The sequence below is a fragment of the Takifugu rubripes genome, chromosome 5, assembly GCF_901000725.2.
Source record: "Takifugu rubripes chromosome 5, fTakRub1.2, whole genome shotgun sequence".
In the NCBI taxonomy this organism is placed as follows: Eukaryota; Metazoa; Chordata; class Actinopteri; order Tetraodontiformes; family Tetraodontidae; genus Takifugu; species Takifugu rubripes.
This window is the reverse complement of record NC_042289.1, coordinates 4,657,576-4,678,846: the sequence shown is the minus strand read 5'-3', so window position 1 is coordinate 4,678,846 and position 21,271 is coordinate 4,657,576. Positions and strand designations below refer to the sequence as shown.

At 47.1% G+C, this 21,271-nt stretch overlaps 1 protein-coding gene and 1 long non-coding RNA gene across 3 annotated transcripts; one reads left to right on the top strand and one right to left on the bottom strand.

Moving 5' to 3' along the window:
• Window positions 1-4,603: 4,603 nt before the first annotated feature.
• Window positions 4,604-17,567, bottom strand: LOC115250051 (myocardin-related transcription factor A-like). Its single transcript, XM_029837011.1, has 13 exons — window positions 17,318-17,567; window positions 12,757-12,815; window positions 12,475-12,688; window positions 10,926-11,086; window positions 10,251-10,438; window positions 9,963-10,131; window positions 9,147-9,390; window positions 8,926-9,044; window positions 7,466-8,233; window positions 7,228-7,383; window positions 7,107-7,163; window positions 6,078-6,126; window positions 4,604-5,997 (listed from the first exon to the last, which is right to left on the bottom strand). Exons 1-13 carry the CDS (start codon window positions 17,376-17,378, stop codon window positions 5,516-5,518), a joined length of 2,727 nt encoding a protein of 908 aa, XP_029692871.1. The 5' UTR covers window positions 17,379-17,567; the 3' UTR covers window positions 4,604-5,515.
• LOC115250052 (uncharacterized) lies at window positions 9,238-10,450 on the top strand. 2 transcript variants are annotated; one of them, XR_003888631.1, is made up of 3 exons: window positions 9,238-9,520; window positions 9,978-10,149; window positions 10,268-10,450. It is a non-coding gene; the product is annotated as an uncharacterized lncRNA (long non-coding RNA). The 2 variants fall into 2 exon arrangements; XR_003888630.1 differs by having other exon boundaries at window positions 10,325-10,430.
• Window positions 17,568-21,271: the final 3,704 nt, after the last annotated feature.

The following is a 21,271-nucleotide window of genomic DNA, read 5'->3' as shown; positions in this document are numbered from 1 at the left end:
CTGTCCCCGAGCTTCCGGTTTTCCTGGAGGGCCTCTCCTGTTGCTGTTCCGTGTCTCCTGGAGGACTGCTCCTGCCCCCCTTGCAGTCTAGGAGGACTGCCTCTGCCCTCAGTGTCTCGGGGCACGTTCGTGAGGCGAGCGTGTTGCGCCAGACTCCCGAGCCCTCACCGGTCCAGGAGGACTGCAGCCGTTTGAGGACTCACCGGTGTTCCGAGTTCCCGGCAGTCCAGGGGGACTGCGTCTGGTTTGGGAACTCGCCGATGGACCTTGGAGGGGCAGACGCTGCCTCCTAATCGCCAGCAGTCCAGGAGGACTGCTTTGTCCCCAGTGTCTCGGGGCACGTTCGTGAGGTGAGCGTGTTGCGCCGGACTCCCGAGTCCTCGCCGGTCCAGGAGGACTGCAGCGTGTGGAGGACTCACCGGTGTTCCGAGTTCCCGGCAGTCCAGGGGGACTGCGTCTGGTTTGGGAACTCGCCGATGGACCTGGGACGGGCGGACGCTGCCTCCCGATCCCCATGCGGTCCAGGAGGACTGTTTCGGTTAATGTGTTCTCCCCTTCCCTGTAAATAAAGCCCTTGACCTCTCCACCATTGTGTCCTGGCCTGCGTTCGGGTCCGTTACCACCATGTATCGTAACATAAACTACACAACTGTCTTCCTGTTATTACATGAAATCTGCAGTAGGTGGACAGATGTTCCTGAAGGCAACCTGTTTGTGGGGTCGCAGCATGAAAGTCTGAAGTGGCCCTTTTATTTTTAAGCATTAATGGAAGAATACTCAGCTGCCCGTGCCCCCCCCCCCCCCCCCCCCCTCATGCATGCACAGACACACAGACATTCTCTCTCTCTCTCTGGCACAAGTTCAGCAGTTTTGCTGAGCCCATGGAGAAAGTATGGAAGCTGTCAGGGGCCATATGATGCTGCCTGGCTGGAGACAGAGGAGAACACTGATGACAGGGACACGAAGCCTCCCACAGGACGCCGCCTCTCCGCCACACAGTCAGAGATGAAAGCAAACCTCATATGGATTTGTTTGGCTTTTCCTCTCCTTCGCTTGGCGTTTGCAGCAGGTGAAGCTCTCTCGTGGTCAGCGCCGTCTCCGCTGTCTGGCTGACCTACATCGGAGAAGAGCCTTTTATGTTTCTGCGTGACGCACGAGTCGGTGTGTTGGGGATGGAGGAAGGAGGCCGCTGGCGTGTCACCGTCTCTGTCTAATCCCCCCGGCTGGGTTTGGTTCCAGGAGTAAGCCAGAGAACAACCAGGGACTCAGTTTGCAGTACGGCTGACCTACATCGGCTACTCGCAGAGCGCTTAAGACGACACGTGGAGTCACACCCTATTTTCCTGCGAAACACTCGTATTTGTGCACGTGGTCTACTTAATGCAGACGCCAGGATCCAACAGTTTAGTAATGGCAGTTTCACAGCGAACGCTTTTTTCCACATTAAGGCGGGGATTAAATTCTCCGTAAGCTTCTCTCAGCAGGTTGCCTCTCTGCAGGTGGTTACAGGAGACCTATAATCTCCACACAAGCACACAACCTGCTGCAAAAGGCACAAAAACGCAGTAATGATATCCAGCAGGCACCGGGCGCTATTTGGAGCAATGTGGTGGCTGTAATTAGAGGCGCTGCAGCCAGACAGGTAGAGGTGATGATAATGGGCTGTGGCTATTTCTGTAGCTCTCTCTCTCTCTCTCTCTCACACACACACACACACACATTGGCTCGCACATCCTCTCTTGTTCTGGTAGCCGAGCCGGTAGTGAAATGTTATGCACAATAAGTCTCCTGCACGCACGCACACACACAGATGTTCCTCCTTTCTCTCTCTCTCTGTGCTTTTACACCTTTCCTCTCCCATGGTTTAATTTTCTTCAGTTAGAGTGTTTCCTTTGTTGCCTGTGTGTGTTCAGCTGATATTAGCCTCACTGTTTCCTCTGCGCTGTGCAGCATTGTTAAAGCATTTGTTCTGCTAACCGTTCCCGACACACTTCATTTTTTTCACCATCCAGGGGAGGAAAAAAAGTGAAATACCTCTAATGCAGGTATTCTAAAGGAATACCTGCAATAAAGGAGTGCTGCACACTGTAAAAATGGCACCATTTGATGTCTAACTGTGTATAAATGAGTGTGCACAAAGATGAGGCATGAATGAGCTCATTCACGATGCTCAAATACTAAAAACACTGTCAGGAAGTCCAATTTCACTTTGTTTATATGTAGTTTTAGCATCCTATTTGGCTCAGTTAGTCAGTATTTACATCTGTAAATTCATCCCCTGGTCTTGTCGCCCTCCTTATCTTGTTTTCCCTGAGCATTCAGCGGTGAGTCAGCTCAAAGATGACGATCCATGTGTGTAAAAGTTGAATCCTCCATCCTGTCACTGGTCATCAGTTCAATCAGAGGTCGCTCTGACTAGTTTCTTTACATGGACTAAATCCTAAATACGTGGTGGAGATGGTTCCGATCAGTTCGCAGCAATTTGCCTGAGTAAATGTTAAATTGGTCCTTTCCCTGTCTGCTTCTGACATGCATCCTAAAGTGTGTGTGTGTGTGTGTGTGTGGGGGGGGTCAGGTTCAGGATTTCTGTAAAGCATCTATCTCCAATCTTGATTATAACGTAAAATTGAAATGTCGAATAGAATATTTGCGTCTCCGCCACTGGCGTGAACACAGACCGAGGGAACGTTATTTCCTCTAATTGTGCAACGATGGTGCTGATGAGTGAGGTGATCGGGAACCGGCTTTTATGCCTATTGATCACGCAACAGATGCAAGAATAAATACGAGCCACTTGGGATTTGTGCATAATTTTGTTCTTGAACATGTGGCAGCTGCCGTCAGCAGTTTGGTGTGTAACAGGAGCTGAAATAGCACTTCTCTATGTGTGTGTGTGTGTGTGTGTGTGTGTGTGTGTGTGTGTGTGTGTGTGTGTGTGTGTGTGTGTGTGTGTGTGTGTGTGTGTGTGTGAATCCAAATACTGTATCCCAGCAGGATTCTGGTCCAGATTGAACATATTATCTGTCATCTTGACTGAGTCTGCTTGACCTTGAGATCTCACTGAGGCCTTATGTTGTATTCTGCCCCCCCCCTTCCCCCACCACCACCACCACCCCCCAATCCCCAATTGGCTGCCACTTTCTTCTCCCTCTCTGCAGATACGCATCAGTATACCCGAACCATAAAATTCATCTCACTCAGTCAGCAACCGTCTTGGACAAGCTGTCAACAGTTTTTTTTAGTTCTAATAAAGTCCGGCAGAAGACACCATTTAGCAACAGGGGGGGAAAAAGCCTCCCAGCTGGGATGAAACCTTTACCTGTCAGTCCAAGAAACATTTTAGAACATCCCCAACTCAAAATATGAAAATCAAAATCAAATCTGCTGCCAGCAAAAGATTAAAGGTCACCCGTGATGCTGTATTCAAGGAGTGTGCGGAAAACCACTTTCATAGGGGGTGTCCTCGTCTACGCTCTCCATTGGTCTCTAGGCTCCCAGAAGAAGATGAGGAATCATCCTTCTCAATTGTCCCCGTGTGTTTACCAGTGTGAAAGTGTGATCACAGGTGGGTCAGTGTTGATGCTGGTGCTGGGAGTGTGTAAATGTGTGTTTGTTTGCAAGGAACATGCCAACATAGTTCTGCAAACAGAATCCCACTGTAGGCTACTGAGATGCATCAAAGCGTCTGCATAATAACTTCAGGCAACACTGCATCTAAGCCCTCTACAGCATTACACCCATGTGTGTATCTGTGTGTGTGTGTGGGGGGGGATGCATGTGTGTGTGTGTGTGTGTGTGTGTGTGTGTGTGTGTGTGTGTGTGTGTGTCTGATGCTCTAGCCAGAGGTGAAACTCTGCACATTAGTGTAGCCGAGCTGTGGCTTGTATGTTGTTCGCCTGTGGATTTAGAAGAAATTCTCCCAACAGAACATAAACACGTAACAAAGCAGCTCAACAGGCTCATCTCAAGACAACGGAGCATCACATGCACGGGCTCAAGGAACCCCGAAGCTGTTTTCCAGGGGAATTCGCCTAGTAGTTTAGCTGGTGAGATGCCAGACAAAGAGCAGGTTTGAGAAGACCATTTTGAGAAAACCGAGGAAGAAGAAGGATCATTGTACCTTGCTGGAGCGTTAGGGCTCCACCCTGGAGCCAGGCCTACAGTAGCTCCTGTCAGTCCACGCCACATGACCCTGAGGTCAAAGGGTCATGTGGTCATGTGTCTACACCACATGACCCTTTGACCTGGATGAGGGGCTGTCCCAGGATCCATCCTCCACTGGGACCAAATGCTGTAGGAGGAATCATAGCACGGTGCTAATTCAGTTTTGGGTGACAAACTAAAGCAACAGTGTGACCATAAAAGTTGGAGGCTAAAATCACCCTAAAGTGAACTAGGTTTAATTTTTGTTTGCAATAACAAGCACCGTTTAATGTAAAAACATCCACTATACATTTTCAATTTTTAAACTGACACAATGCTTGATTTTCTATCCTCGGTAGCAGAATTAGTAAAATCCATTTCCCATTTAATCACGGAACTGGGCATTCAGATATTTTCCCTGACGGAGCCAAAATGAATTGCATCCAGATAAATTGGGTGTGAGCAAACTTGCTTTAATTTCTTGTCAACAAAAATAACATGTGAATTTATTCTTTAGAGCAACAAGAGCAGGTTTAGAAGCAGTCTTCATCGTGACAGTTTTCCTAAGACAGCTTTTAAACTGTAATTTATCATCCCGTGTTTATTCTATTAACTTTAAAATGCATCTGCCATAGTTTCCACTGAGCAACACTTTGTTGTTCGCTAACTTGTGTATCGATTCTTTGGTCTGCAACCTAATAAGATGTAATATGATGTAAGATGTAATAACCGTTCATCTGAAAGAGTTATGACCACTGATTTCTCTTCAGTTTGACATGCTTATGTCAATCAATCATTTCTTTCCAACTTTATAAATACGTTTTTTTAAAAAACAGTCGCGGGATGGAACGGGCTAGTTTAGCATTAGCTATCATGCTAGTATTAATGCCACCACATCTAGAACATTCGGAACCTTTCTGTGCACTGTGTAAACCATGTCAAAGACGTTAACTTTGCGTTTATGCTTAAAATGTGGCTATCTTTGACCTTCTGCAGTAATAAAATATTGATTATGTTTGCAACACAAGGCGTCCGAGGATTTACACCGCAATTAGGACAGGGTCAAACAAGTCGATACTTTTCTCGCCTCTGTCGTGGTTTCCATCGCAAAGATAAGATCAATGTACCTATAATGAGCCGATAAAAGTGTTTCGTTGAGCCCGGCCCCCGAAGGACCCTGGTGTTTTCTCATGGAGGTTTTCTGAAGGAGCAGGGGCAGACGTAGGACCCGCCTAACAGGTTTCCCCACAGAAAATCGATATAATGGCATGTAAATAAAATATATAAAAGTGCTCAAGGGTTGAATATTTCAGGGTGTGAGAAGACACAGGTGGCGCGCTCTGATCATGCAGCGGAGCAGTCATGGAGGGTTTCAGACCATCAAGGTCTGCAGGTCAAAGTTGTCCAGAAAGTCTGTGGAAAACACACTAGAAGGGGGCGGAGGAACCAGTGGACCCAGTGTAGAGTTCTCGTTACACCTCACTCCCTCCACGGTGAGGTCCAGCTCATGTTCCTCCTCTGATTCCGTGCTGGAGGCATCCCTGGAGGACGGAGGGGCACACATCTGACTGTGCAGGTCATCGATCAAGCTCAACAACCCGTCAGGCTCCGCCCCGAGAAGAGTCTCCCCAGCGGTGCTTTCGAGGAAGTCCTCCAAGCAGCCACCGGGACACCGCCCCTCTTCTTTGGTGTCAACCCCAGTCTGTCGCTCAGATGTCGTTGAGGTCAGGCACAGGCAGGGGGGGGTCAGAGGTGAAGGGGCGTGCTGGAGCGGCGAGGGGGGAGGGGCAGCGCGTGAGGAGGTTGGGTTTAAATAATCTAGAGGGTCTGTTGCGGGTTTGGAGGTAGGCCATTCTGCAAAAATAAGGATGAGAATATGGCTCCATAATCATCCAAGGCACGACGAGCAAACAGGCCGTGAACACACTCCTTACCTCCGCTCTGCAAAACGACCTCGACAGAATCACCTTCATGCTCCGCAGCCTGAAGACAAAAGCACGTTAAAGATTAAAATGTCAATCTCACAGACACCAGAGCGCTTCTATAACCTCTGATCACATAAAGAGGCCAACAAGGACACAGATGTCCCCACACTTAGCGGAGGGCTAAACACGTATTACACATCAGATATAATCTGACTGGGATTAAAATTTGTGGGTAGATTTCCCACATTCACGCGCGAGCAATTTCAACTCTCACCACTAGAGGCTGCCAAATCTCACACACTAGGCTCCTTCAACCTGACCTCCTTTTTATTTTATATTACATTTTGCTACCCACTCAGATTAACAAACACCCCCGTGACCTTTACGCTGGATTTTGGGCGAGACAGAGAATGCTGACAACGGCAACGCCGTGTTCCATTAAACCGCCTCTAACAGGGAACCGGAGTGCACCTGCATTCACGTCGCAAATGAACAAAGGCGAGATGGAATCTTTGTCTCCGGATCATTAACAGCATAAATCACAGTAATGGAGGACGCCGTTAGAGTAATTAGCAAAGCAATAATAATCAGCATTGTAATAGTATCACAACCTCCAATCAAGGACCGTCTCTGTTCCGCCATCCTGCCGACATCATTAATTCCCTCCGTTTTCGGAGGCAGCGGTGCAGTCCTGCCTCTGCCCTCTCTGTATGGTACCGGTGTCATTGAACCAGTGACGGAACAAAAGGGGCGCTCCTGGGGCCCCTGACGAGGGGCTTAATGTCCCTCCTTGGCATTATTGATTGATGCTAATGCCGTGGTTAAAAGGAAGGGGAGCTTGATGCTACGGCCAGCTGGAAGGGCTCTATGACGTCATTAGTCATGTAAATACTTTTTCAGAGCCCGCAGACGTATTTCATCTGCAAAGGTTGTGAGAAACATTAAACCACCCTTAAATGCGGTTTTAAAGCTGCTTTATGTGGGTTTTCATTAGCTTCTCACACCCTCGGGTCATTAGTGAGTTGATTTAAACCTCACCTTCTGCCTCCGCTCAGCCAGGTTGTTGCCATGGCGCCCGGCTGAGGACTGTAGCCTCTAGATGAAGAATCGGTGTTAATTAAAGTAAATAAATAGGAGCGTGTTGTATATGCGTACGCACCTGCAGCATGATCTGAGCGGTTGCATCGTCCTCCAGCATGATGTCGGTGCTATGGCGACCGCTCGGTCCAATCAAGGAGTCGTTGCCGCTGGTAACCAGGGTTGGGGTGGGTTTGTTTTTCAAAACTTCCAGTGGGTAGAGACATATTTGATACACCTGTAAAAGGCAGAGAAGACCGTTTGAGAGGGTCTTGGGCTGATTCTCATTCTGTAATGGACCTCTTGGAGCCAGTTCTGACCTGTGGTGTCTGCTGGGATGTATCCAGTCTCTGCTGCTGCTGCCCCAGATGTGCCGGCCTCTGCTGTTGTTCAGTCACATCACGATCCAGTCGGGGAACTTCCTGCTTCACCTCCAGTGTGTCGGAACCTTTCCTTCTCTGCGCGGAATGGCTATGCAGATTTCCCAGCATCGGGCCCCTGGGCTGAGGCCCCCACTCCTCCTTCTGGGCCTCACACCCTTGCGGTCGCAGTCTTTGCTGAATCATTTGCTGCTGAGAGACCTGACATGTATGCTCCATCTGTGCGCAAGGCAGTAATCCTGGAGATGTCCGGGATACAACTTCCTCTTCCTTGATCGCGTCCTGATTGATGGCAACCGTCTCAGCTGTTGGCGGAAACGCAGGTGAAGGCAGCTGGATAAGTGAAGGTGGGCCGCTGCAACTGTCAGGAGGCTCCTGTTTCACTTTTACGTGCACTCTCGCCCCTCCGTGTGTCCTAATCTCCAGTTGCAGCCTGAGCATTTCCACCAGCTGCTCTTTCTGCATCAGCTTTCTGGTCAGCTTCTCGATCTGCTGGTCTTTCTCCTGCAGCATCTTGTCTTTATCCTCAATCACTCCTGGAGCTGTGGAGGAGGAGGAGGAGGAGGAGGAGGAGGAGGAGGAGGAGGAGGAGGAGGGGCACAGCCAGGAGGCCTGGCAATGTTTCCTCTTCCTCAGCGAGAAGTGACAGGGCCTCAGCTCTTCTTTAGTATAAATCCGGGGCTGATTGGCTGCACACAGCTGATGGTCCTGATGGGCGAGAGGGGGTGACAGATGTTAAAAATGCTAGGAAATGACCCACATGTGTGACAGTGATTGAGACCTCATTAAACAACACAATGAATGCTAACAGCATCATTTTAACACCAGAGAGAGCTCTTTTGAAATGAGCCTGTTTTTATCCCGTGTCAAAAATTGTAGCGAAGATGCCTCACAAGTCATAAAAGGGGCGCTGCTTTTATGTGCTTTTAAATTGTGAAACTGTTTATTTCCTGACAGTGTGAAAATTTAGTCTGTATTTAAAATACGTCCTGAATTTCCCGCTACAGTGTGCCTCACATGCAAAGTGAGGAAGGGCCAACACTTAATGTAAGTAACCCAATTGTTTATGCTAATTAACTGAGATCATTTATTATGCAGTCCATATAAACGATCATGTCAATTCTCTAAGATTAAAATTATACAATAGTTATTTATTCATCTCCTGTTATTTGTTTTGTTTCTTCCAATTAGAGGATGTTGGAGTGAACCATGGGTATATATTGGGAACAATTCCACATTTATATGCTAACATTTGGTAAAATGCCATAAATTCTGATGTGCGCAGTGTTTAAATGTTATCATCCTACATGAACCCTGAAAGAGCTGGTGTTAATCGCCTGATGTCAGATGGATGATGTGTGAGGTTCACTGAATGACAATGAGAATCCTGTGACACAGACCACGTCCTCCAGAATGGCAGCACTGGTGGCTTCAGGGTTTCTAGCGCCCGGCGAGGTGGAGAGGGAGCTGACCTGAGGTGAGATGTCACAGTTGAGGAGTGCGAGCGGCTGAGTGGCTGCTGCAGGGGTAGAGATAAAGAAACGGTCCTATATTTGGATACTCCGCAGGCGAGAAACTGTTTATTTAATTTTACACTTGAAAATGGGATTATTTCCATCACCTGACCGAAGGTTGAGAGATGCCTGATGGTGCAGGGTCTGATGTGGTGCTTCTGGTGGGCTTCTGTCCGTGGTTGAAGCTCCTCGTTCGGCCCCTGACCCTGTGGTACCCCCTGCTGTCAGTGAGGAGGTATTGCCGCAGCCCTTTTTCAGGTCCTGGTAGCTCCTCAGTCTTTCAACCAGTTCATTTTTGGAGCCGGAGACTGTCAGACCACGTTGCTTCAGCTCAGACTTCAGCTCTACAACCTGACGGATGACGAGCACATGAGGAGTCGAGTTTGAAGGATCAACAAGACGAACGGATTAGATGGAAATGCAATATCAAAGGGAAATTGAGAAGGCTCAAAGAAAGAAAAAAAGAACACCACGCGACAGGGTAATCCATCACGGCGCCGTGCTTCATCAGTTCTAAAATAGCAGGCTGGGTCAGATGACAACATCCTGTTAAATTCCTTACATTTGTCACCTTCTATCCACCTGTTACTCCATCCAGACGCCGCCTGTAGCCAGCAAGAAAAAAATTGATTCTAGACGTACAAATAAATAATCCTGTTGGCAATCCTGTTATCAGAATGAGAAATAAGATTTTGATCCACCAGTTCCCCCAGCACTTTAGCAATATAATCTAAAAAAATAGATTTCTATGCATAACACACAGACCTGCTGTTCATGTGTGTGTGTGTGTGTGTGTGTGTGCGTGTGTGTGTGTGCGTGCGTGTGTGTGTGTGTGTGTGTGTGTGTGTGTGCGTGCGTGTGTGTGCGTGCGTGTGCGTGTGTGTGTGTGTGTGTGTGTGTGTGTGTGTGTGTGTGTGTCTAACCCTCATATCATCCAGGTTAGGAAGTAGATTTCCTGGTTTTCCCAGCACTAAAGGAGCAGAACTCCGCCAGAATTGGCTCGATGGAGCCAAAGGAGCCGTGGATGGCCGAGGTACCGATGGGGAGGTCACAGAATGAGGGGAGGAAGAGGAATTGCATCCGCTCTGAGGCCTGATGAAGAGGACAGAGGTGCAAGAGAGGGGAATACATGGTAAATATCCAGAGTCCTTGTTGTAATGTTTATAGCGTCAACTTTACTAGAATCCTCTTGCAGCTTTTATAACACCTACTTAGTACGTGTTGGCAGGACGGGGGGGTAGTTGTGGGTGTGCCACTGCTGATGTTTGAGGATCTTCAACTGCAGGAGGAGCTGCTGCTGATGGAGATGGCTGCCAGAGGACTGGTTTAAATGTCCAGCAAGCTCTTTATCTCTCTTCTGGTCAGGATGGACGTACTGATGGTACTTCAGCTTTTTCACCTACGACATAATAAATTGTAACAGACCCAGCAAAACTGTTCCTGCTGCATTTAAATAGACTATAGACATCTATAGATTTCATGATTTCACAATATTAACATGGAATAGTTAGTATTCCAGGTTCATTATTGTAGGAACACATGGAAAAAATGCCAGTAAAGAAGAAATAAACCTTTGGCTTCTTGTTTTTGGCTTTCAGCTGAAAAAGAGACCACGAGCTCACAGCAGCCCCTGATTATTTTGTGGTTTATCACACATTTATTGTGCCTACTTGTGTCTGTGAAGCACCTGCCATGTGAATAGACTGTGCTTCCGTCCCATTAGTCAATTTTAAAAAGGGGCGGGACCAAAGAGTGGAGGCGCCTGAAGATCGCATTAGCTGCCCGTGTTGTGCTATTCACTATAATTCCTTAAATATTAATCATACGCTCATGAAAATCAGTGTTCTGATATCCTAACCCCCCCTCCCTGACTTTCTGTGTCCTACCATTGCTGGAGTTGTGCCACTGCGTCCAGCCAGGACCTGTGGCAGAGAAGGCAGAGGCAGGAGAGCCGGAGGAGACTCTGCGTTCCCTGAGGGTCCAGGAGACAGGCTGCAGCTGCTATCGTCATCACATGACTCATCCGAAACCTTGGGAAGCTGCATCTCTGTGGTGTGTGCGGGGACGGGGGGGGGTCAAGGCAGCGGTGGGAGGGAAAGGAAAGGGATTGGCAGAAGACAAACATGAGCGCTTTGGTCCAATAAAGGGCATCTACCAGCATGTGTGAACCGACAGCCAAGCACGCGTCGCGCCTTCATTTGGGAGATTCTCTGCGCTCCAAACGTCGGTGATCTGACACACACTCCTGAAGGCAGCCAAAGTTGAATTCTCCAACGCCTTCTTCAGATTCATCAAATTTAACATTCAACATGTAAAATGTGACGGCTGAGGAACCAAAGCCCCCGTCCTCGCCGCCTGCTCAAAAATCCTCTTTGAGGCAAAAGCAGCCTTTATGTTTCCTCTCTAGGCTGAGTGGGATGTTGGAGCAGCGTCCAGGCGATAGCTTTCATTCCTCTAGGTTCACTTCCAGTGCAGCCAGTTAAGTCTAAATAAAGAAGGTGTGCCTGGGGGAGTTTGGGCTGCAAAGCTGCTAAAATGCACCTTACACCAACGACCAAAATCAATTAAAGGAGAAGATTTTAATCATGGATTGGAGCCCCCCCCCCCACCCCCCACCCCACAGCCTACTGAATATAAATACAACCTCTGCTCCTCAAACTTTGCCAGCATGCAGACGTCTGAGTCCTTCCTGTCTCCTGCTGGGACTCTGTGGGCGGTGATACACACTCTTCCTCTGCTGCCTGGTGTGTGTTATTTAATCAACTGCCGACAGCTACGCAAAATAAACTGGCAGTCTTTAATCCACTGTCAGCGGGCCATGATGACCAGACAACGTGGGGGCTGATTTAACAACCTTGGATCCAATAATGGGATGATTTCCCGCATCGGCGTGCTCGCCTGTGCTGCTGCATCACAGCTCCGTTTATTGTGCATTTGTGACAGAGACGAGCAGCTGAACGACAGCCGGGGTTGTTTGGGGTTACTCTGTCAGCAGGTGTTACAGAGGTGTTTTTATATGACCTTATGACCTCCACCCAGGAGGTTATGTTCTATGACCAAGAGATTTCACTGCATTAGCATTAGCATTAGCGTTGGCTGACATTACACCAGTTTGTATGGTTTTCAGTCAAACTTGACTACAACCGCTGCACAATGGAACTGGAAAATCAAAAGAAGAAGTCAAGGAGGAGAAGCAGAAACAAATGTGAAGGATGAGGACTCAAGCTCAGAAAGCCTGAAGACGGAGGGAGAATGATTGAACTTGAAATTGTGACTCCTCCTCACTAAGTGTCTTCTGTTATTGCAGATGTTCTGCGTGGGATAACTGCTTAGACTTGTTGCTTAGATTATTCACTGATAAAATCAGAATCATTTGTGTCCATTACAGACATCTGAGGCCTTAAAGTGTAGTTGGAAATGTATCTTTGCGATCACCTTTGATGGCCGGTTGGGTTCTGGAGGGAAGTGGCAGGATGTGCCTGAAGATGGGGGCCGGCCGGTGGGAGATGGTTTTGTTCAAATCTCCAGGGAGGCGAGCCCTCTTCCGCTGCAGCTGGGCCTCCTGAAGAGACGGGTCAACCTGCAGGATCCCGGTCAGGTCTGACGGCTGCGCTCCGCTGCTGGTCTTGCTTCGGCGGCAGTCGTCAGTCTGGACACAGAGAGGGTGAGCGTCCGCTGCATGCAGGCCAGCTTTAACTCCAGTCAGGTCATACACACCCTTGAAGATTCCTGGTTACGTTTCTGTTCCTTGAAAGTGGCAGCAGAGGTTTTCAGAGCTTGAGTCAAAAAAGAGGAGCAAAAGGAGAGAACAGGTTGTTTTCATCTTAGTTTCATAGATTCTTGTTAATGTTTTGAAATAGGGTGTGAAGATTGCGCTGAATGTCTTGGCAATAACAAAATCTCTCTTAAGGGCCAAAAATTCCCAAGGTAAACTCCTCATAATGGGATTTAATGGGAAGTATTCCAGTCCAGGGGGGCTCTCCACAGCAGAGGCAGAAATGGAGCCTGTTCAAAATTCACAATTGACTCAAGCAAGACCTCCGGGCCGATGATTATGTCTAAAAAAACAAAAACAGGGATTAGCAGTGCTGGAAACCTAAAGCCCAAAGGCTTGAGATGACACCAAAACTCTTAGATGCTGCACATCGGCACCAGAGTTTTGATTCAGTTCCAACAAGAATAGTGACGTACGTCCTGCTGAATGCTGCCAGATTTCCTGTGAGCAACAACACCCGCAGGACACCACTGTTGGTTTTCTTCCTCCTGTTATCTACGGACATGCAACTTTTGACAGACTTTGGTCAGAAACACCTTCAGAGCTTTAACAGCTCAAACAGCAACAAAACCCTTTGATACTCGATTATGCGACTTAAACCTTCAATTTGTAGCTAGCAACAATAAAACCATCCTTTTCATAAGAATGTTCCCACCCATGGAGACACATTTGCCTTTGAAAGTGCATCATCATGACAGGAAAGTGGTTGTTTTCCCTCCACTTGTCAAATCAACACGCCAGGCTATTTAATTCTGTTATTTTCTCACGACATCATCACACAGGAAGGTCTGTGTCACTATCAACCCATCTGTTCATGTTAAGTGCCACCTTTGATTCCCAGGGAATGCTGGGAATCAATGCTCTCCCAGTCAGGAGAGAGGCATTAATACAACCCTGAACACCCTGGAGAGAAAAAAACACGTCGGCACAGGAAGAACCTGCAAACTTCACATAGAAAAGGGAGGAATCAATCCACCAACGTGCTAATCCCTGCATCACTGGTGCTTAAACAGGCTTAAAGTTATTCGCCTTGTGATGTCCATCGGGGCAAAAGTTGCCCTCGTACACTGAACACACTTGATGCACACACGAGCTACACACACAGTAGCACTAGTGGATTAGACACCCTGGGGTAAGACTGCTGGTACCTGCTCGAGCCTGAGTTCACATGGCTGAACACTGTCGCACTGCTGGTGCACAGTCACTCGTGCAAACCCAGGGGGGGCAGGGCCCCTCTCAGACCTCCCGCCCATCTGTGAGGGGAGTTGTGTGTTCTTCCCCAGGCTGTATGAACCCTTCTGTCAGTCACATACATAGGAAAGGAGTCTTGGAAGGGGGGAAGAAGAGGAATGGGTGGATGAGCATAGAATATGTTTTTGGAAGCGGGATCACGGAGTTAAAGGATATATTAAAGGAGATATGTGGAGACAAGCAGCTGGAAGAAAAATGGAGAATAAAAAGGAGGGAATAAAGAGTGTTTGTGTGAGGTCAGATAGAAAAGACTCTTTATGTGCATGAGTGGGTGCATCACGGCTCCTCACCAGCCTGCTAATGCTAACTGCTTGTCTTCACTTCCAGTGGCTGTGGAAGTGCCAACGCGAAACAAATCAACAGAATGAGCAGTGTGATCCATTATCGACCAGATTAAATGGTTTCAGAAGCCACAGATCTGATCAGAGCTTTCCTCCAAATACACTTGTCATTTTGCCAACAGTCTTATTCTTTAGTTAATTCTCTTTTTTTGAGAGGTGAGGCTTGCATCAGTACAGCTGTCCGCCACTAGAGGGTGCAGAAGTCAATTTGATCCATAAACCTTGAGTTTATTCATGCTGCAGACCAACGCCAGGGGGAGCTATCCTTACCTACGTCCTTAATATTTCATAGTGTGGGTCATGAGAAACAAATGTGGTGATTTCTTCTTTTTCACTTGCAGGAATGAAATTCAATGACCACTCCAGTTCAAAGTTTCAGAAGATAGATGAGCAAAGGATCATGGGAAATGATTGAGAGGGTCATTTATACTCTGCGCCTACAGAAAGGGTAAGATGCACGTATCAGTACCTCAGAACAGAGCCAGAATAATGACGTTAATGCTCAATGCTCATCCTACTGGATGAGTTTCTGGAGGCGGTTATGATATAAAGGTCATGGTACAGACGAGTGTAACTGAAATGTCAGTGGTTAATTGCTCCGCCATATCTGCCCTGTGACATTAAACCCACACCTGCATTTACCTAACTGAGCCATGTGACCACAATCACATTAAACCCCTCTTAACATCTCCCCAGTGTTTTTTATTATACTTCAGAAGGCTGCAGGTCATCTGTTTGGGCGTTCTATCCGAGCATTCAAGCAAGAAACGGTGTGTTTCACCTCCAGCTCTTTAATAAGGTCTTTCCTTTACAAGTATTATTTATTGGAAGCGAAAGAAAGGCTCAGATTGTACCGAGAGAGCCAACAAATTGTTTTACAGTCTAGTGGTTCCCAGTGGAACCGGATAAGAGTGGCTGTTTTATGATGGCAGTTTGAGTTCCACCTTCTCTTTCTGAGGTTGCCGTCCGTCTGGCGATGGCGGCGTCTAAAACACGATCCTAAATCACTTCGCAAACCTGCTCTGTCTCCCGTAATGAGACTGAGAGGGGAGCAGCAGCAGGGCTTTGAATGGAATCCTGTCTGATCTGGATCCATGTATGAACAAAAGCATCGGGTTAAAGCAGCACTCGGTGGTTTTAAAACCATGACATTAGGAAAATAAAAAAAGACCTGACCTTAGTGCCTAAAATTGCACCTGTACTAGTATTTTGGCAAAAGAATTCTGGACAGACTCTTAATGCAAACCCAACAACCACTGATCGGGCAGAAGACTATATTGTATATTCAATATGAGCAAACCTTAGTGCAATTTCTCACATTGTCGTTTTAGAACACTGGTGCGGCGCGGACATGTGAGATGGTGGTAGATCAGGGTGTGTGTGTGTGTGTGTGTGTGTGTGTGTGTGTGTGTGAGAGAGAGAGAGAGAGAGACGCACACGTGTGTGAAGAGCTCCTCTACCAGCAGGCGTCAAAAGTCACGTTCAAGCACTGAAGGTTCTGCGGATCACGAGGAACCAGGAAACATTTCTCGGTTCTCGGTACTCCGCTGTGCCCTTCGGGTTGAAGTGTCGCCCCCCTCCCAGAATAAGATCTGATGTAACCGAAGCTGCGCCTGCGACGTAAAGGCTGCGCTGAACACACATGCACGTGCTTCATAACTTCACATGCAGGACGAGAAAGCGTCTTTTGACAAAGCAAAGTTTACAAAACTTTTTCGGGTTCTCAACCCCTCGCGGAGTTGGCGCATTGGAGTGATTGGCGGCCGAGTTGAGGGTCCCTGGGGTCACTTGGGTCAAGGCGTGACCGTTATGTGTTATTACCGTCTCATGTGGTTAAGGTTTAAGTTCCGTAAATGGAGGCGTAAACGGGGAAAGTGTTGCTGCCTGTGAAAAGTGACGAAGTCCACCAGTCAGCTGTCTTCAACTCGTAGCCCCGCCCCCCTGAGAACCAGAAAACGTTTTGGTTTTTGGGTATCTTCAGTGTGGATGTACTGAGATTCCCCGAGACCCTGAGTAAATGCTAGACGTTCCTGCAGGGAAGACGGAAGCAGGCGATGCACCGTGCCCACGCACGCTCTGACGCACACGCGAGCAAAGATGATGCAAACACATTATTTTGAAGCGTTGGTGATTTGAAGACCGCGTTCACTGCATGAGGATGGAACAGAGGTGGGCTTCCGCAGGTTTAAGGATTCTTCAGGACCAGATCACGTCAGCTCCCAAAGGGATTCACTTCTGTCTTAAAAATTTTAATCGATAGCAAGAAAACAAGATTCATTTGTGACGCTTTTCAGCTGCTTATTAAGCCCAAAAGCTGAAACCTTTCACATATCCAGCATTGCTATAAAACCCATATTCTGCCCAGCAACACGTTACAGTCTGGAGCGCAGCTGCAGTCAGCAGGCCGCTGCGTTGGTGCTCCAGCTGTAATTCAACCGTGTCCAGATCATCTGATCCTCTTAGAGTAACAGCTGGGCGCCACCCAGATGACATGCGAGTGAGGTCCAAGTGCTTCTGCACGTCTTCTCCCATCAACAGTCCACCACAGTAGACCGTGGACGTCGCATTTGTGAGTCTGTCCCATCTGAAGCAGCAGACGGTTTGGGTGGGAACAGAAGGGACATCGGACAGAACCGATGCCGGCGTTGTTGTGTGATTAAAGTGTATCCATTGCCGCCTCACACTGTGACATCGTCGGGTGGGTCTTTCCCTTCCTGTCCTCGTCCCTCGAATTCTCACTCTGATCAAGACTTTGTCTGCATTTGCCTACAGTCTGATCAGTGCCTGGAGGTCCCCTGACATCACGTCTCTGGGTCACCTCACCGGCTCGGACCAGCTTAGTCAGCACGCACCAGACACACACCACCACAGCAAACCTCTAACCTGGACGTGGGCAATTTCCTCAACACACCTTGTCGGAGACTCTGAAACACCTGGCGCTTTAGCCCGAGCCTCCCGGTCCCGTCCTCCATGTTCCTGCTGATTGGAGGACACCTGAGAGATCCTAAGATGAGGCACGTGGGGGGAAGCTCGTCAACTATCCAGAGTTTAAGGGAGGAACTTTGTCAGAAGGAGACTAAAAAACAGCTCAGAACATGTGTCAGGGTACATCCAGCAAAAAGAACCATAAAATCCTCCTGAGAGAGATGAAGAGGGACAATAGAGAGACGCATATTTAAAAGAAAACTTGCTGAATGGAACTCACAGCTCACAGCTTTCAAAACGTGTCTGCACTATTTGCTGCAGGAACTATAATGAATGGCTGTATGAGCATGTTTGTGTGTGTGTGTGTGTGGGGGGGGGGGGGGGGGGTATCAAATATCAATGATGAATCAATGATCCACCAGGTGTCACTTAACAGCTGACAGACACAACCAGGTGCAGATGTAGCAATAAAAACTTCTCTCTCTCCCTCTCTCTCTCCCTCTCTCTCTCTCTCTCTCTCTCTCTCTCTCTCTCTTGCTCTCTTTCTCTCCTACCCACTCACACACATAAACACGAACATTAAACACATCTGATCTGATCTCACGGTGACAGCTGTGTTAATTTAAAACAAAAGAAAACTTAAAACACTGAATGATAAACCATGAACAACATGGACCAGGAATTGTGTGATTTGCCTCCTTTTTAAACAGCTTTACATGATTTCGTTGTTCTACCTTCACTTTTACAGCAGTTTTGGTGACCTGCAGCATCTGGTCGGAGACCTTCCACCAGGGAGAAAAAGGACTCCAAGGACCTAATTAGCATATACAGTATTTAACCACATTGAAAGGGATGAGTGAGCCCATCCAAGGTGTTCAGGAGCCTGTCAGAAATCTGTGGAGGTACAATTTCAGTCAGACATTTCACGTCCTCAGTCATATGATCATCATTCCACAGTAGGGTGGCTCTGCATGGGGGTCAAAGGCGCACGAGTACCTGGGGATGGAGGCCACCAGGGCTTAGCCTTGTGGCGTTTGGTGTGATTGAAATTAGCATCACATCAGTACATCAGGCCAGATTAGACCTGTTGCATCATGGTCTTTGGAGTTCATGCTCTTCACCTGTCCTCAGGCCTGGAGATGAAAAAGAGCATGGAACCTTACTGCTGCGCGCCTCTGGGTTACTTTAATAGCAAAGGCTGGGCCTTGGTTGGGGATATAAAAATATAAAACTTTATTTTTTACAAAGGCCACGGCAGATGATCATGTGTGGCGATGTTTCCTGCCTTTTGTGTCTCCTGACAAGTTATATGTGTGTTTACCAGAGATTGTCAAAAATACCTGGTGATTGAGATCTAATTAGGTCCTTTACCCCTCCCTCTTCCATGAGTTGCTCCACGTGCCACTCCTGCCATCAGTGCACTGTATGACGTCTGGATTTACGAGTGGTGTCTGCATGAGCTCAGGCCAGAAGCTGAGCCCTCCTTTCACCCACACACAGGTGGAAAAGCTGCGTCCCAAAGCCGGGGCAGAGGTTGAAGCAGCCTTCAAATCCACAAAAGCCTTGTGTGTAAAGTTCAAACAGGGGCCATGGCAGCACGATCACAGAGAGTGAAACAGTCATTAGCCATGCCTAAGGAAGAGAGGAACCTTCTTAGGGAGGTGACATGTCCCACAACAGCTGCAGTCTCACCGGGGATAAAAGCTGTTGACCTTCCCGCAAAACATGACCAAAATATATGACCTCTGGGCTGAAATACTTCAGTTTAGTCAGCTCAAAGTCCTATTTATGGATGAATATATATCTTGGGAAGATGTGTATGTGTGTGTGTGGGGGGGGGGGGGGGGTGAGAGAGAGAGAGAGAGACGTTGGTGCATTTCTGTATTTGAGGTTGTTAGTATGTAAATGTGGTGTCCCCCAGGCAAAGAACTCATCAGTCTGACGACAGAAGACAAAGCCGAACGGGACTCTGATCCACTATTACTTCAGATAAGGGCCAAACCAAAGCAGCAGAGGGATTATCCTGCTCTGCCTGGCATGTGTGTGTGCGTGCTTATCTGGAGGTGTGCATTTCTCGTTTTCACCTCTCAGCAACAGTTTATCAGTGTGTGTCATTGTGTTCGACTTTGGGTAGCACGCTGTGATTATATAGATGCGAACGAGCAGCCATCTATCTCTTTGTGGATCTTTGAGGCTGACTTGGTTCAGACTGGCCTGCGAGATAAAATGTAACAAACCATTAAATCTTCTTTGGCTGCATCCGGGGGAGCTGATGCTAATGTTCTTCAAGGTGGGAGAAGAATGAAAGTGGTTCTTCAGGAAGAAAGTTTACAGAAGTTCCTGCCATTGTTAGGTGGATCTATCTATCTATCTATCTATCTATCTATCTATCTATCTATCTATCTATCTATCTATCTATCTATCTATCTATCTATCTATCTATCTATCTATCTATCTATCTATCTATCTATCTATCTATCTATCTATCTATCTATCTATCTATCTATCTATCTATCTATCTGTCTGTCTGTCTGTCTGTCTCTCTCTCTCTGTCTGTGGGGACCTCCCTGTCATCATGGGGAGGGGGTCTGTGGACCTATTAAAGGATTTGCAGTCATGTCACGGAGAGGTTGAGTGTCATTCTTGGCTTCAGCAGATGTAAAAACGTGTCAGCACGTGTCCAGTGAAGCTTCTGTTGGGCCCAGGGAGGGAGCTGAGGACGGATTGATGATTCCAGCACGTTCTCGTTAATGTGATAATTGGAATGCCATTTGGAAAAAACATTAATCAAAAAAGTACTATACAAAACACTATGGAACACACATCACCATTTATTAAATTGTTCCCTGGATGTCTAAAATGGAAAAGCTAAAGCTCTGTCAGCCTATTTTAATTTGCAAACTGTGACTTAAGAAAAAAATCTTCAGTTACATGACCTTTGCACTCAGCCTCCTCTAGTGTAGCTACTGTATCTTGCATGCAACTGTTTGTTGTCACATTTATATTTGCTTTGCTGAGAAGCTTTATTTATGATCAATAACAGATGTGATCAGTTCCCTGGTTGTAATACCAGTAGTGGCCACCAGGTGAGAGCGAAGTCATATCAATGGGGCTCACTTTTAAAATAACCCCCTTCACTTTGCTGTGGCAGCTATTTGCAAACATTATCAGTCCAAAATGAGAAAGGAGAAACAAAAATGCATTTAATGTGTTCTAACTGTCACAGCAGATTCCATCTTACAAAGTCTGATGACCTATCTCCTTTAAATCTCAGAACTGAAATAACTTGATTTAAAGTACTCAACTGTACATGTGCTCACAATTTTAAATTGATGTGAGAAAGTTCATGTTTTAGTATGTCTGTAACCCATCACTGCTGGGCAGACCCTACCCTAAATTAACATCGCCTTGTACAGTACAGTTGTACAGTAGCATAAATTCTTGTTCAAATGCAACATTAACAGGCAGGTTGATTAAAATATTGAAGTTTCTCACTTGCATGTGTTTAGCCGAAGTTTTGACCGAATGCACCGACAGTGATGTACATGGACTTAATGAACTTTTCAACCTTATTTCACAGTATGTACCCTGATGTACCTTGACACAGTATCACACAGTATTTCCAACTTTATTTAACTGTGACAAAAAACAACCACATAATCCAGTATTTGGTGCACTGACAAAAAAAACCTATTGTAGCGTGTTGGGGAGGGTCAGTGTGAGAGTTTCCCAGCATGCTTTGTGGCGGTGTGTCTGTGGGGTTCAGGTTTGTGTTAACCCTGTTTTTGTTTGTTGTAAATGTTATCTTTTGCAACTTTCAATGTTATTGATATTTATTGAGTTCTAGTTCTTGTTGTATTTAATTACTGTTTTAATTACTGTTTGCACCTGCACACCATAAGCCAGGTTGTGTGTGTGATTGAAGACGTCCCTTCGTTCA